Source organism: Periplaneta americana, chromosome 1 (assembly GCF_040183065.1).
Source record: "Periplaneta americana isolate PAMFEO1 chromosome 1, P.americana_PAMFEO1_priV1, whole genome shotgun sequence".
Taxonomy (NCBI): Eukaryota; Metazoa; Arthropoda; class Insecta; order Blattodea; family Blattidae; genus Periplaneta; species Periplaneta americana.
This window is the reverse complement of record NC_091117.1, coordinates 62,671,342-62,689,176: the sequence shown is the minus strand read 5'-3', so window position 1 is coordinate 62,689,176 and position 17,835 is coordinate 62,671,342. Positions and strand designations below refer to the sequence as shown.

Below are 17,835 nucleotides of genomic sequence, written 5' to 3'. Positions count from 1 at the left end.
ATCTTTTAAAAACTATTTTTCAGAAGTTTTAAAATCATTTCTTCGTTATTATCATTAAAGTTATTTCGATATAATTTAAACTCATTTTGTTGTGACTTATGTAAATGAGTAGTTTTGAGAACATTCACATCTATAATGAAGTTATGGTGTTTCAAAGAATCGGGTGTAACAACTTCAACTTTTTGACATTTTGAAGTGCTTTGATCAACGTTAGCAATACGGGGGACTACAATTACGTATGGTAAATACTTGAAGTAAAACAGAGGCATACTGTGCGTGGCTGCTACGTAACTACAGCGTGGTTATTAGCGTGAGCGTGATTGCAGTGCACGACTGGGATTGCTAATCAATCACTATGTCCAAAGCGTTTCTGTTACTGTTCCTACGAGACAACTACATGCACTCAATGTGTTGCATGTTTGATAACGATATACAGTATGTGAGAGAAGGACATTTCACAAGCTGTTGTTTATTCTTGAATGCAGACACGTGCAAACTCGAACAGTATAAACGCATATCCACACAAATACATATGCAGAGTAATTCAGAAGCAAAGGTGAACCGGTGAGAAGGTGGATTTTAGTAATGTTTAGTGTAGAAAATTCCTTTGCTACTTTTTTAAACCGTTTCACAGTTATAACACGTCAAACATTTAATTTACAATTAAGGTTATGTATTTTTACGACCAAACAGTATTAGTAATGAAAATAATTTAACCTCAGTACTTTTTATTGGAGCAAATGCTCAATAATTCTTCCTCTTATGCGCAAGAATGACAGGGCGCGTTCTCTAACAACGATGTGCACACTATCCGACAGTCCGATTTGTCGTCTGATGTCTGCTGCAACATCATCAATTTGTTGGAGCAGAAATCTCTATCTCCATATGTAACCTCTGTAACGTATAAGCAGTACGCCTAATAGCAAGAAAAAAAACAACAAAAAAAAACCGGACCGACCCTTGTAGCTGATTTCAGAGCCTTGTTCACTCCAGTGTACGATAGACTGGTAACTAAGACTTTCGTGGTTCGAATCCTGCCTGGGAAGGAAACTTTTCTCTTTTTTTTGTTCATTTATTCCCAATACTTTTCGATTGCAGCGATATTTTACTACTTAATTAACTTATTATTCCCAGAACATGAATTTTACGAGCAATCGAAAAATATTGGGAATAAATTTGAATAAGGAACAAAAAAAAGTTTCCTTCCCAGGCAGTATTCGAACCACGAAAGTCTTAGTTACCAGTCTATCGTGCTCTGGAGTGAACAAGGCTCTGAAATCAGCTAAAACGGTCGGTCTGGTTTTTTTGCCACTACTGTACAGTTTTCCTTTCATATAGCTCCATAAAAAGGATTCCAGAGGCGAAATATATGTTTCTTCCGTTTCCCTTGTGTTTATCGTATTCAGTGACAGATGGCTGGGCAAAAACTATTTTTTTTTTTGGAAGATCATGTTTCCCCCCCCCCTTATTTACCATTGTTATTTACATGCTTCGTAAGTTCACAGTATTGCACGTTCTGATTGCTATACAAACAAAAGAAATCACAGTGGTGAACAAATACCTACATATTGCCTTGACAACGACGTGTTTCGAGCAGGCAACCTTCTCATCTCTAGGCCAGCCCTATCCCTGCGTCGCCACCGTGGCTTGGTCCCTGATTTAACGCCACCGGCGATCGAGAAATGCTATGGAATGATGACGAAATGGGGAAATGGTGACTGAATGATGTAGATGCCTAATATGGAGGAAAACGGGAGAATCCCGAGAAAAACCCCAACTGCGACCTTGTCCGCCACAAGTGTCACTATGGATTTTCCAATGAAAAATCTCAGATCTCACCGAGACTCGAGGCTGAAGGTCTGACCACTCAGCTACCGCAGGGGTTGTGATAAAACCTTTCATAAACAGTAAGCTAAAACCAGACAAACTGTGTATTATAAATATATATGTGTGTATATATATTATATTGCAATTCATTTTGAGGAAATATTCAGATAAGTTTTTGAAATTCAATTAAATGGATTTATTATTATTCCGTCAGTGAATGAACATGCCATATACAGGGACATCATTTTATTTTTACTAACATTTCTAATATTAACCTGGCTATACCTTTGGATTAACGGTTGAGAACCGGAAACACCCTTTGCTACCCCCTTCCACGACTGGAGTTCGATGATACTGACGTAAAATAAGAACAAATCACTTTACTAGGTATAGTAGGGAAGAAAAGTATTTCATCCATTTACGTAAACTAGGAAATATCGCGATTTTGGGTTTGATAATTTTCATTAGGTTTTTCTTTAATCAAAATACAGTACTGTATTAACAATCAGTGATTTTACTCACGAACTGAGCTATTCATTCGGACGTATTCATTATGCAGTGTATATTATACTGTCTACAGCACATTAGCGTACAATATAGAGAATGAAGTTAAATTGAAAAATAATCATAATATGGATATTTAAACACAATTTTGAAAATGGGGCCGTTCATTTCGATACAGGCTTCAGTTATTTTTTTTTTTTTTTTTTGCATATTATTGCACTATAGACTAGTTCCAATTACCAGTTTCGTCCTTCGTACTTGTAACTACTGTTGAAATAATTCTGTATCTACTCTATAAAAGAGTACCTTACGTACTGTAAATTCAATCTTTACTTCTGCCCGATTCGAAAAGATAAAATTACTGAGACATGCCATCTGCTGTCCGTCCAAGTGCTTTTGTCGCAGGTTCGTAGAAAGGGGAGAAATCACATGACAATTAATTAACGAGGCCCTTTTATTTAAGTTATTTTAAACAGTTTTATAATATTACGTAGACGTCCAATTCGTAACAGAAATTAATATTTTCAGAAAATAGCTGAGACAGCCCAGCCACTAGCCTTTACAGAGGGGCGAGCAGAAGCGGGTGGGGGAATCCGGGATGCGACGTAGGCAAACGGACGACAGTACCTGTGCGAGAATATGATTCAATATTGAAAGCTCTTTCGTCACTGGAAAACGCGAACATATTTTTGGAACGTACTATATTCACTGTTTGTTTTCACTATGACCTTAAAGCAACTTTGACTGGATACGTTTGGTTGTGTGTGGAGAACGGTTGGAAGTCTACTAGTAAAGGGGGTGGGAGTGAAGTACAGTAGTGGCAAAAGACCGGACCGACCCTTGTAGCTGATTTCAGAGCCTTGTTCACTTCAGAGCACGATAGACTGGTAACTAAGACTTTCGTGATTCGAATCCTACCTGGAAAGGAATTTTTTTTGTGCCTTATTCAAATTTATCCCCAATACTTTTCGATTGCAGCGATATTTTACTGCTTAATTAACCTCTTATTCCCAGAACATGAATTTTACCAGCAATCGAAAAGTATTGGGAATTAATTAGAATGCCTGCATACGTTTCATTTGCAACATCCGCAAGTACGACCACATTACACCTTCCCTTGAAACGCTCCAATGGGTAAGATTACAGGACCGAAGATATATCCATTCACTAATTTTCCTATATCGCATCATCAATGCATATATATACAAGGTACAATTCCTTTATATTACATAATTAAATGTTCGTATTAACGTTTTCATTGCTCTTGATTCCGACGTAGTCAACTACGTTTGTTGTTTTACAAATTACAATATGTTTACCTCTTTTTCTGCATACTCTTTGAGTATCAGTGTCAATAGAGTTAAAAACTTTAAGGTTAAAATACAAGATTTAACATACAGTATATATATCGTATATCATATCATATCATATCATATCATATCATATCATATCATATCATATCATATCATATCATATCATATCATATCATATCATATCACATCGTATCATATATCACATCATATCATATATCATATCATATCACATCGTATCATATATCACATCATATCATATCATATCATATCATATCATATCATATCATATCATATCATATCATATCATATCATATCAATAGGGCTGCAAAAGCTTGAAATGTTGTTCACGAGACACTATAAGCCTACTGTCTTTCAAAAGTGTGTGCTATGCTATAAGTACTACGTGGCAATTTATTGCGAAACTGTGCGCTGTAGGTACTACTGTGACACAAGCTTCAAAATCCTTCGTGTGTGCACGGCAACAAACAGTGAAGATTGTGGAAGTGCTGATTTCGATTTCACGCTGTCGTACTCACCGCCTGGACTCTCGTCGGGCCAGTTTTCACCATGTCTCACATTCTTTTTCATATTCTCTAAGAAAGGCTTCGTATCGTCGAAAGGATCCGTCTGCCGAGTTCCATTGGGGTCGTCCGTCTAGAAATTTACATAATGAATGAATGAATATATATATATTTGTCTTTAAGCAATATGGTACCTTTCGGTGAGGCGGCACTTCACATTATTAGTATACAGTGTCGTCTCACCGTTTTACACGCCTCTCGTACAAGTCAATTGGGACATTACTTATTTTTAATTTATTATTGCAATTCTTCCACTAGTCTTTTCTTGTCTTTCATCAATTACTTTACTCCTTACCCATCATTATACCAAAAATACTGTAACCCCCCTCACTCTACATCTCTAATTATTTGCACTTTTCACTACTCCCTTTTCCACATTGCTACTTTTTAGGTCTTAGTTTTCTTCTCTCACGATTTATTTCCCCTCCACACCATTTCCTTAAGTCATACTGTTTTTTCACCTTGTTTTCCCCTCTTCCTTTATCACTGCTCCCTGTACTATCTCCTACTTGCGTTACTCTACTTCTAGTCAGCCTCGATTGGGATCTTAGTTCCTTCACCCACTTCGGAATTGCTCCCATCTGATGTCCACTATTTCCATTCGCTTGCATTGAGGTCTTGTTCTGCTGAGCTTGCTGAACTTGCTGAATACCAGTTCGCGTCACTCCTTCAGTTGACGTCACTGCCTGCTTTCCGGAAATTTTCGCTGAGTTTGATACGTTTACAATTGACTCGCATACACTCACCACACTTGTGTCACTAACCTCGCCTTTAGATACAATATTCTTGATTTTTTTCTTTCAAAATTTTTCTGTTCCTTTCCTTTTCTTCTGAGTCTACGATCGGTTCCTTTAACGTTGCTAAGCACTCCTCTACACTAAAAACCAAATTGTTTATCTTAATTTTGTCCTTCATGAGGTTCGCGAATTGTCCATTTTTTCGTGCTGCTTTAAGAAAAGAGATTAAAACTCTTCTTCTACTTCTCACTTCGTAGCTCCAGTCGTCATCTATTCTGATCTCCTTCGTAACCACACTCTTAAATTTGACTAATATTGGCCTAACTTGTTCTGTATTTTGTATTTGCTTCTCTCCTACTCTAAATGGATCCTGCACTTGTCCATCGCTCACGTCCATACCAAAACACTCCCAACACACTCATAATATCTTATCGTATGTGTCGATACTCTGTTCTCTATCTTTTTCTTCTATCCCGAAAAATAACAAGTTTTTCCTTCTCTTTTCCTCCTCAAATTGATCCCATTTGCTTTTCAGAATTTCGTTTTCCAGTTGAATTTCTTCCATCTTCTTCCTTAGCTCTGCCATGCTTTCTTTCATTCCCATTAAGTCTTGTTTGACTGTACTGTCCTCCAAAATTTACATAATGAATTTGAAAACCTATTTTTAGATTATAGACACGTTTACGCACCTGTTTTTTGTACCGTAACTTATAGATGTCTTTCCATAGGTGTTTTATACGAAGTTTGTGGTATAAGTCATGGCAAATGTACACATATATACATCTATATACCCTATTTATATAAGCTTATGTATATATATATATATTTTTTTTTTTTTGCAAAGTTAAGTGATGGTACAGCGAGATGTATAGATGAAGAAGTGAGACCTGGCATGTGAGCTGTGCGAGAAAGGAAAGAATGAGCTATCAGAAAGAGAGTTTATCTCATGATGGTTAATGTTATACGAATCTACCGTTACGGAAGTTCATCTCAGACTAAAATCTATCTTCCCTCTCCATACACATTGGTGATAGCCACGGCACATGATGACGCAGGACAGGTCTTACCTCCTCTACGTGTACTATATGGTCGCATCACTAGATTCAGTTGTAAATAGACCGCCATGTCGTGTATACATTGTAGGAGTATGCAGTCGCAACACTAGATGGCAGTGCAATAAGGCTATCGTATAGACAGCGATGTTACACGTAATTAGTTGTGAGTCGATCGCCTTGTAAAATGGATGTGATCAGATGGATTTTGGGTTTGATATGCTTGCTGTAATTATATTCCAACTACGATAATAAAGACGAATAGCATTATGGTGTGTAATTTATCGACATTCGATCGCTACTTTACCTTACCCTAACAGTGCAAATACCCTGCTCTTTCATTTAAGTATTTCAAAATTTCGAACCGCGCTCGGATTCTCACAAAAACAGTTGCCATGACTTACACACCACCATTCGTATTTCTTCCAATTTTTTCAGTTGAAATAGATGTTCGGCACCTAGTAAGTGCCAGAGAACATTACAGTGTTTTAGTACATTAGTTAACATACCGATGATATTAAGTTGTATAAAGAAATCAAAACTATATCAGATTGTAAGTTCTTCAAAAAAATATCACAAACTTACATATTTGGAGTATTAATAATAAATTGTTATTTAATATTAATAAATGTATACAAATTACTTTTCTAGATTGAAAAATAGAATTAAATTATCATATAACATAGAGGCAAAAGTTTTACCAGCAGAAAATGAACATAAAGATTTAGGCATATTATTTCGCAGTAATTTTATATTTCATAGTCATATTAATAATATTATAAATTTGTCCTATAAAAGTATAGGTTTTGTTATGGCTAATATGTACCGTATATAATTACCGGTAGGAGTAAGATGTAAGAATTGATTATGTTCATTTGCACTGCGAAGATACGAAGACATTGGCTGAGAACTATTATTTACGAACATTTTAGTTTCACGTTTTCTTGCATTAACCACGGAAATTTCTTCGCTGGTATGTAAAATTGTAACTGTTCCTGAGGCCGAAATGTAAAAGTATACGTAAGGCGCTAGCATTGTTAAAAAGGTTCAGGAAGACTGCGACAAAACTGTCTTAAGGCGTTGGAGTTAAAATTGCAAGGTATCGACATATCAATAGGAGTACCACTTAAAATTTGTGTAAATATCCATCCTTAGCCTGCATGGTATAAAAAAGTACAGCAGAATATTCAAGTAAGAAATTATTTTTGTGTTTGTTTTTTGTAAAGTTTTATATTTATAGGAAACGATCTGTTTTATTTTGAGCGAAAGGACTGCAATAAACGTTGGAACGCCGAGTGTAAAGTTTAAGGGTGTTATTCATAGACATTTCGCAGCACGCGCTACGAGCGTACTAAGCTAGCCCCGGCTATCCACTGGTTACTAGTACAGAATTCAAATCATATCCTATCGCTAACACTGGTTTATGAATACGAAAAACGCTGATCATCCAACGGAAGCCCGCGCTAGAAAGTCTATGAATACGGCCCTAAGTATTTTACTTCTTCTTCTTCTTCTTCTTATCCCTGAAGCTGTTAGGCGTCGGGTAAGTATTTTACAAAGAGCTAAATATTGTTAAAGCAAAAATTATTTTTATTTATACTGTGATGTACCGAAGTACATATGATAAGCCTAAGTAATCACTTCGTGATTCAAGACAGCGCCTTGTTCCGTCGGACCCCGACCACTTAGTCACTCGTAATGAGTGCACCTCTGTACATAGTGTTGGACATTCTGCCACTGTTACGTATTATGTGACACAGTATATGAAAGTAGGCCACAAAAAGGGAACAGAGAGCTAGAACTTAAACTGAGAAGGATTCAATCAGGCATTGGTACTCGGTGTGGCTTAGTGGATAAAGCGTCAACATGTAGAGCTGATAAACCGGGTTTAAGTCCCGGTGCTGGAAATAATTTTTCTCCGTTCTACCCATTCTATTTTTATTTTGTTCAATATTCTATTTCATTTATATTTACAAAACATTATATCATTTTAAAACATTAATATTGTCAGGAATTCTTTCAAAGTATTTATAAGAAGTTAATTTGATTTTATTATTACTCTTCGTTTTTTCATACAAAACATGTAGGTCATTACTAAATTTGGTATTGTTCACCGCTTTGCAGTCACGGTTAGTATGTCTGACCGTAAAACGAGCGGGCCCCGGTTCTAATGCTGGTTGGAACATGTTACCGGCTTAGGTTTTCCGCGATTTTCCCTCAAACCATAATGAGCAAATGCTAGGTAACTTTCGGCGCTGGATCCAGGTCTCATTTGGCTAGCATTATCACCATCTCATTCAGACGCTAAATAACCAGAGCACTTGTTAAAGGGTCGTAAAATAACCAATTAAAAAAAATTGATGTTTTATTTATTTATTTATTTATTTATTTATTTAGTTATTTATTTATTTATAGTAATCTTGAAATTTGATAGAATTTCATGACTGTAATTTTGTAGTTAAAAATTGAAAAAAAAAAAATCTGTACGAAGCAACTATGGAATTAAGAACACATTTTTAGCTTCAGAATACTAGCCTATTAAAGAAATTATACTTCTGAAAATATATTCTTTAGTTTAATAATATTTTACCCATAATACCAAAGAAAAAAGGTATTTTACAAACAATTTCATGCTCCACCATGCCGAAATATACTAATTATACACCTGGTAGCAGCCCTTTAATGGACCTCATTAAAGTACACCTATTCATTAAAGTTCAGGTCTTCCACCAATCAGAAAGCACCATTGTAGCAATATGAAAGCGCAAGTATCGATTATTCTCGGATATGCAATTGAAAGACAACTAGCGAAACGTCACGGAGGCTGGAAATCCGATACTGTCGCTGAAGGTTATGTTCTGTTACTATAATAATTAGCTTTAATTGTAAATAATATTCAAATAAATTCAATTTGTCATCTCGTTTTTCAATGTCTAAATCAATTTCAAGGTTATATCAAGATTAATGTTCATTTTACTCTCTAGATTATATCAAGGTCAATGGCATTTGTTCCTCGGAAAAAAAATCTATACATTCGCGTCTGCGCACATCTCACAATTTACGAGATATTGCACAAGGTGAGTTCCGCTCCCCAGTCAGATAAGAATAACATGAATACTTATGAATGATTTCAAGTTAGAATATGGTCAAGCATAAAAGGTAGTATGAAACTTGCCTATAATGGTAATTAAGACGCTCGTATGAAAATTATGAAACTCGCTTGCGCTCGTTTCATAAACATACTGTCGTCTTAATTACTACCATTATAGGCTCGTTGCATAATGTACTATTAAATTAGTGTAACTCTGAAAAGATTGAGACTATGACCCATGTTTGTTCAAAATATCTTCGGAAATAAGCTCCGTAAATGGCGGTAATTCTTTCGTGAATCACCCTGAATATGTATACTCAGAAGAGATTAAACAACAAATATGTGACCTGTCAAAATTTTATCTTCACAGCAGCAAGAAATATGCGCTGGGTACATGTTGTACCCATTTAGTAAAAGAATGATTAAAATCCTAGATCGACTTATTGCAATGAATGTAGGTAGACCTCAAATTATAGATGCAAGTAAGTTTACCGTATTAAAATAGCAATCCAATATATAATTGACGCTCAAGTCTGCTGTTAAATCAGCAACCGAACTTTGACCTAAACAATGTTAAACAGCTCTTCATTCACATGACCTACCCGAATTGTCATGTGACAGTTTCCATTTTCAAGCTAAATGGCGCCATTGTTCCAACACTCATGCAATCATTGCTACAGGGTCTAGCAACAACACATGTTTTACATTGTATACTAGTCAATTGAGATCTGTAAACTTGGATGTAACAGAATGCACACATCGCTGAGTACACGTTGTACTTGATTACACACAGAATTGATGTGTGTCTAGTTGAGAGGGTAAGAAGTATTGATACGCCTCAATATAGTGATGTGAAATTCATCACATTGGTAGTATTAGAAACGTAATCAATAATTTTGTCATGGTTTCATTGGAAATTTTGATATTTCCTGTAGACCTCATATTCTTGCAGTTGATATCTTTATAATTCAATTTACTAGTCCTCTTAATTTACAATACCGTAGCTATAAAGCATGCTATGAATTCAAAACATTGATTTGCAATGCAAAATTTATATTTTCCTTTTATTTCAATTTCAATTTACGGGATTTACGTTTTATTTCTTTCCAAACAAATATCTAGCTCATTTTCTAAATATCGAAATTGTGAGAATTTTACACAATGAAATTGTGAATAGTGATTTTTTTCTTGTACATTTTCGAAGAGGATTCGTAACAAGCTGTTTTTTACGGTGATGAGTTGTTAGCCCATCGCCCAACCCCGAAGCTGGAGGACCACCCCTCATCGGCTGTCCGCGACTGCTTATTCAATATATTCACAGCTACCCTCCATATCTGGAGGCTGTCTCCACGATCCGCAACCTGAGGACGCACCATGCCGTGGTGATAGGGACCCACAATACATGCCTGTTATTATTCGGTTGAGAAGCTTTTATCATCCAGTCTGCTGTCAAAAAATCTGAAAGTTAGAATTTATAGAATAGTTATATTACCGGTTGTTCTTTATGGTTGTGAAACTTGGACTCTCACTTTGAGAGAGGAACATAGGTTAAGGGTGTTTGAGAATAAGGTGCTTAGGAAAATATTTGGGGCTAAGAGGGATGAAGTTACAGGAGAATGGAGAAAGTTCCACAACACAGAACTGCACGCATTGTATTCTTCACCTGACATAATTAGGAACATTAAATCCAGACGTTTGAGATGGGCAGGGCATGTAGCACGTATGGGCGAATCCAGAAATGCATATAGAGTGTTAGTTGGGAGGCCGGAGGGAAAAAGACCTTTAGGGAGGCCGAGACGTAGATGGGAAGATAATATTAAAATGGATTTGAGGGAGGTGAGATATGATGATAGAGAATGGATTAATCTTGCTCAGGATAGGGACCAATGGCGGGCTTATATGAGGGCGGCAATGAACCTCCGGGTTCCTTAAAAGCTAGTAAGTAAGTACATTTTTGAAGAGACTTGAAATCTGATCATTAAGTAGCTGCATTCAAAGTTATGAATAGGAATCAGATTTATATTTCCGTACCTGTTTTCTTTGATACGTCCTTGATGTACGGTATACAGGTATCTTTACGTTTCATGTACACAGGATCCACTTATTAAAATTATAGGGGAAACTCGACTAATTCTGCAGTACGGGTAATTCCGCAGTAGTGCATATATGATTTTACTGCGGCTTTACAATAGCGTGAACGTAAGTTTTGAGAGGCTGTCAACAGGAGGTATGTCCTCTGCAGTGCTATAGAAAAATATCGAGGATATTGGTCGACACCTCTGTCGGCAATACAGTCAAACATCGAAAGTTGGCTGTTAGTCTCGTTTTCTCGATCGTTGCTCATCTCTACTATGTACTATCCGTATAATCAGATTGTCATAGGTCAATCGAGTGTTAATGAGCTGGTTGATTGGCTGTATGGCGCTCACTTGGAATTATCAACAGTAATCTCACTAGAGGTTTTGATTTATCTAGAGAAAATCGAAACTCGAGTGGGATTTAATTGACTATTATACGATTAGAAGAAAGTATATAAAGATTAGAAGTTACAAAATACTCCAAAACAATAAAATATTAATTGGCTTACGAAAATATAACGGTCTTCGAATGTATTATTGTACCATCTCAACATTATGCTAAATGGCAGTAGTGTTTTATGATTATGTATTTGTGTTACCAGTTGTGCCAACTATGGAATCTTCATTGAACTCTGTGGACGGTTACTAGTCAAAAAGGCTTTGTTGATTCATTTTCATTTTTATTAAAACATTTGCATTCCACTTCAATCATCCGGATCCCAGTAATCAACGTCACTTGACAGATGATTTTCAATAAATCTTAGTATTAAACAAACAATCTCTGATACGTGACTATCCATAATATCATATAGCAGAAGCTATAACAAACATAACCTAAATAATATAAACGAGTGTTAGAAAAGTCTTAATTAGGGATGATGAAATAAACAAGAAACGTTTTAATTAACGATGATGAAATAAAAAATAAACATGAATAATTTTAAAAGAAACAATTATTGCAAGTACAATTTTCAAATTTGAATGTTTTAGTGGTTGGTGGTTCAGTTGATGTTATATTGGACGTGTGCGTAAAAGAAGTGAACTCGTTGATGTACATGATGTATTCCTCAACTTAGGCCTATTCAGGATTTCCGAATGGTGCTCTTCATATATGACCAGTGATCTTTATTAATTCTTGTTCTTGAATGCCAATGCGAGTCATATTTGAAAGTGCTGTGCATCGGCTGGAGTGGTTTGTAATTTTCTGTTTTTTGACGTCCAGACCAGTGCAGTTTGAAATGTTGGCAAACAAAGAAACAAATGCTAGGGTAGTGATAAAAATAAACAAATGCTAGGGACGCGATAAAATTAAACAAATGCTAGGGACGCGATAAAATTAAACAAATGCTAGGGACGCGATAAAATTGTGCGATAAGCAGCCATGATTGGTTGAAAGACGTCCTTTTGTACCGTTTTATTGGTCAAAAGCGGTGTGACGTAGTAAAAGTGTAATAGTCTAAATAATTTCTGCGCATACTGAAAGTTACGGAAATCATACTGTATATGATCTGCGTAAGTCAGATGCAAGGAAAATCCTTCGCGTGTTCCAGGTTAAGATAATATAATTTTATAACTTCCTGTGTAAATATCAGAGCAGAATTACCTGCAATCCCATCGGACCATTCATATCGACCATTGGACAACTGGACCTGTGCTGCTGCTGGAACTTGGGCTGGTAGGGCTCCAGCATACGGATCTTGCCCCACCGGTTGAAGAAGAGTGCGATGGCGGCTATCCACAGCACCAGCACGAGGAGCACAATCAAAGCCTCCTCGGCTCGGACGACAATTGGAGATGTTCCCCCCGCCCCCGGCGGAGGCACGGGGACAGGGGGCGTGGGCGCCACGGCAGGCGGCCGGGGACGGTTCTCAATGGACTCTGGAGTTTCAGTGCTGCTCAGATTTCTCATCAACTTCTGAGGTAGAAGGCCTTTGCACACAATTAAACAGTCTGCGTTACAACGGCCGTTGTCTAACTCACTGTCAGTGGAACAATATCGTGAATTTCTCAGTAAATATTGTAGCTACAATCCCTAAGGCCTGCATTACACGATCAAATTTCTGTCACAGAATATGATAACATTTTTGATCAAATATAGGTGATCAAATGTAAGATTTTGAGTGTATATTACACTACGTCACAGGTTTTATCATACTTTTCATCACAGATCTAATAAGGGCTATACTACACGAACGTTAAAAATGTTGCGTTGACAGGCGTTGGTAACGCATGAAAAATATATAAATTACACGTTGCGTAGTTGCGTTGACAGGCGTTGGTAACGCATGAAAAATGTATAAACTACACGTTGCGTAGTTGCGTTGACAGGCGTTGGTAACGCATGAAAAATGTATAAACTACACGTTGCGTAGTTGCGTTGAAAAGCGTTGGTAACGCATGAAAAATGTATAAACTACACGTTGCGTAGTTCGTTGACAGGCGTTGGTAACGCATGAAAAATGTATAAACTATACGTTGCGTAGTTACGTTGACAGGCGTTGGTAACGCATGAAAAATGTATAAACTACACGTTGCGTAGTTGCGTTGACAGGCGTTGGTAACGCATGAAAAATGTATAAACTACACGTTGCGTAGTTGCGTTGACAGGCGTTGGTAACGCATGAAAAATGTATAAACTACACGTTGCGTAGTTGCGTTGACAGGCGTTGGTAACGCATGAAAAATGTATAAACTACACGTTGCGTAGTTGCGTTGAAAAGCGTTGGTAACGCATGAAAAATGTATAAACTACACGTTGCGTAGTTGCGTTGACAGGCGTTGGTAACGCATGAAAAATGTATAAACTACACGTTGCGTAGTTGCGTTGACAGGCGTTGGTAACGCATGAAAAATGTATAAACTACACGTTGCGTTAGGGACGCTGTGCTTGGTTTCAGAACTGCAATGGATGTTATACGAGTTGCATAATGGTAGCTCTGCTATGTGTTAAGTCTGTCTCAAAAAAAAAAAAAAAAAAAAAAAAAGAGGAAAAGGAGATGGCGAATTCATCCCGCAAACATTAAGATACTTTCGACAGGGAAGTTTTATACTGTACTGCATTTGAAAATCACCCACAGTATCCCGACAAGTTTTTTCTCTATTACAAAATGTCAATAAAAAGTTTTGATGATCTTTTGTATTTAATTTCTCATAACATTAGGAAAACTGATATTGTAATGAGGAAATCAATTCATCCTGTCGAAAAGTTGGTTGTAACATTAAGGTAAGTAATAAAATTTGCCTTAATTTGTAATGATTATATTTTTATTTTATGCATAATATGCTGAAAATTAAGAACATTACAAGCTGCAGAAATCAGTACGGACTGAAATTAACAATGAACTCAGATTCATTTGAACCATCGGCAATAACACTCAACGGCGACATATCTGACGTTTGGGACATTCTTCATGTTGCCCGTTGCTCGACAAGCAGGTTTCAGAACTTTGAAACGGGCTTCAATTGCAAGCTCTGGATTTTGACAAATGATAATAGGAAAGCTTTGTTTCCATCCTTGTCATTCTCTCTGTCTCATCTTTGTATGGTCACGCTCTCTGATAATATATTTGTAATATCCCTTGTTGCAGTTACTAGAATATTTTCAGATTTTTCTTTTCTTCCTGTCCCTGTCGAGCGAAGAGATGGTCCCGATTTCGTTTGGGTATCGTTTACATTACTCTCATGACCCGAAGTAGCCTGAGAAATAATACCATCTGGTATGTCTTCTTGTTTAGGTGGAGGTATATTCGAAATGGTTTCATTTTCACCAAGAGTAGATAGTAAAAACTGCATTTGCTTGACAATATCCAGTCTGTTGTTGACGTTGCGTTGGTGACGCACATGTAGTATGAATAAGTTTGCAAAAGATGGCGTTGCCAACGCAGACCTCTGCGTTGAAACTTCTCAACGTCGAAGCAACGCAACCAAACGCAGCACTTTTAACGCTTGTGTAGTATAGTCATGCAATTATACAAGCGATCATATTACCAAAAACTAAGTTCCTATAAAAGAACGTTGTCAACGCAACGTTTTTAACGTTCGTGTAGTATAGCCCTAATGCAGTGGTTGCCAAACACCACGAAATTGTGACGTAATAGAAATGCAACCCGCACACCACTATCGCAGGGAGAGGGGTGAAGTGGGTATCTCCTCATGTAATGCAGTGAATAACAGTGCACAGACGGACTGTGACCAAAAAAAAAAAAAAGTAATATAATATTCTTCTATTTATTAACTATATACACTTTTTTCACGTTAATTTTTTATCCTCCTATTCATTATTTTTGTGTTAATAATAAACTAAAATATATTTATTTTCTTATTTACCATAAAAATAACGTGTACTTTACATCAGCAGATATCTGAAATTAGAAAAACGTACCAGGCTGGTCACGAAGTTGTAAATTACACTAAATACGTCGAAAGAAAAACGTCGAAGTATTTTACTCCGATTAAGACACAGAAGCCAATACTTTTTATTGTTTATTTATTAATGAAATATTCTACATACGTAGAAGTATTTTACCCCGATTAAGACATACAAGCCGATATTTTTTATTGTTCTTTTATTAATGAAATATTCAAATTACAGGTAAGGGCGTGGTAGTCTTCATAACAAGAAGAATAATGACAACGTACATTGTTCTTTTATACGCCATTTAAAATTTTACAACAAATTAAGTACCGGTATCTCATATTTCTGCCATCTGCACAAAGTAAATACTCCTTAAAATTAAGTTTTTGCTTATTATCTGTTTTCGAAAAGACATCGAAACATATTATCCTACACACTTGTAACATTACATGCGTACGTCCGCTGCTGATAAATGTCTTTACTTATATCGAAGTGAAGGCTGTAAACAGAGGGTGGGGATATGTTGCCATGGTTACGCTTGAGTGGAGGCAGGGGCATGTGTCGCGACACAGCTTTTGGCGACCACTGTAATAATGAATCTACAACAGTTGTATGCTTGTTGCAGCTATAAATGCAGTAATGGTTATTGCTAGGCTTCGTATTCCAACCACCAAAAGACTGAAGTTAAAGACACATTGGGCATATAGTACGCCGAACACAGGTAACGCATCGAATAACGATAACAGATCGTCGCTGTGCGTGGAGTAGAGTCAACCCCGACATTCTGACGGTATACTAGTAAACACATGCTTGAGCCGTGATGTTGAATTTCGTCGTGATCTTTGCAGTGAATAATAACGTGCATTCGTAAGTTACGTAACATAAACATATGCGGATGTCACTTGAAATTATGTTATATTGCAAGAAATTCTTTCAATAGCACATGACGTTATTGGTACATGATGTAATACAAGCTATTCCTATTGTCTGATATTTTCTCGTGTTTCTTTAGGATATTGCATGTCGCTCATCACTGAAAACCTATTAACTTTCTAAGTACTTTTCTACAAATTCCTCAAAATGTAGATTATTCAATTTATTAAATTGGGATGTTGGCACTGAAGATCATGGTAGGCTACACAAATCCATGCTAAACGTCGAGTTAATATCTTAATCATTTTCAGATTTTTATGGTACTGGCTCTTTTGAATTACGTTCAACACACTTTCTGTACCTTTTGGTATTGCAGTGCCTTTCAGTGCACTGTTTTCGTCATTTTTACGTTTATTTTACACAATTTATATGTAATGTTGTATATATTGACAGTGAAATTATTAGTTCAAATATCCTCAACTATTATTACTATTTAATACGAGAAAAATTCGTACCGGCACCGGGAATCGAACCCAGGACCTCTCAGCTCTGCGCGCGGAGCTGAGAGGTCCTGGGTTCGATTCCCGGTGCCGGTACGAATTTTTCTCATATTAAATAGTAATAATACATATTGGCTACTTCATAGTAGCCGTGTAGTATTCAATGAGGTGGGCGAGACCTCATACAAAAATGAATATGTGATTTATCCTCAACTATGCTCTGCAATATTACACGCTTGAGAGTCTTACGTAAGGCATTTTACCTCTGTAATGAACTTTCAATCAGGCAAAAATATTAAGTATTATTTAAATGATGCGATTAGTAAGAGCAGTGATCGGTAAGACTACAATCTATGACTCTGTCCGGGTTCTTTCTTTCTAGAGGAAGAGGGCAGAGAATGCGTAATTATTTTGTATACGGATGTACCTGTACCTGTGCTGTGACGTCACATATAATTAGAATGAGGCAATTTCATTCCAGTTTATAGGGAGCTGGAATACGGAGCCTAGTTATTGCATTAATACTGAAGAAGAAATCAAAGAAAAAAGGTATTTCTTCAGCTTAGAGTGTAAACCTGCTAACAAACAAAAAGGAAATTTTACAAGGGAAACAAAAAACTAAGTATAAATCCGGGTCTGTGTTAAAAAAAAACCATGCAGGAAGTCGCATGCGAAACCCAGTACGAGAAGCAGCTATCTCTTGGCTTGGTCCCCAAACTTCCCAGATCTAACCCCTCCCGACTTCTTTGTGTAGAGTTTTGTTAAACATATTGTCTATTCACAGAAACCCAGGAACATTGATGATATTGGAGTAAAAATTACTCAAACTTTTCAACAAATCACCCCTCTTATGTTACAACGAACATGAGCTGAATTGCATCACCGTTATGAGTTGTGCAGGGTGTGCAACGGAGGTCATGTTGAA

The 17,835-nt window shown here is 36.7% G+C and overlaps 1 protein-coding gene across 5 annotated transcripts in view; it reads right to left on the bottom strand.

Annotated features, from left to right (window-relative positions):
- Positions 1 to 17,835, bottom strand: part of LOC138696354 (uncharacterized) — a 386,543-nt gene that overhangs the window by 19,732 nt on the left and 348,976 nt on the right. For 4 of the 5 annotated variants that reach the window (XM_069821181.1, XM_069821192.1, XM_069821203.1 and 1 more), the window contains one exon: positions 12,787 to 13,112. In XM_069821181.1, coding sequence (XP_069677282.1) covers positions 12,787 to 13,092 — 306 coding nt within the window. In that variant the 5' untranslated portion in view covers positions 13,093 to 13,112. Of the gene's footprint in view, positions 1 to 4,180; positions 4,299 to 12,786; positions 13,113 to 17,835 lie in introns of all 5 variants that reach the window. The other variant, XR_011331363.1, reaches the window with a different exon arrangement.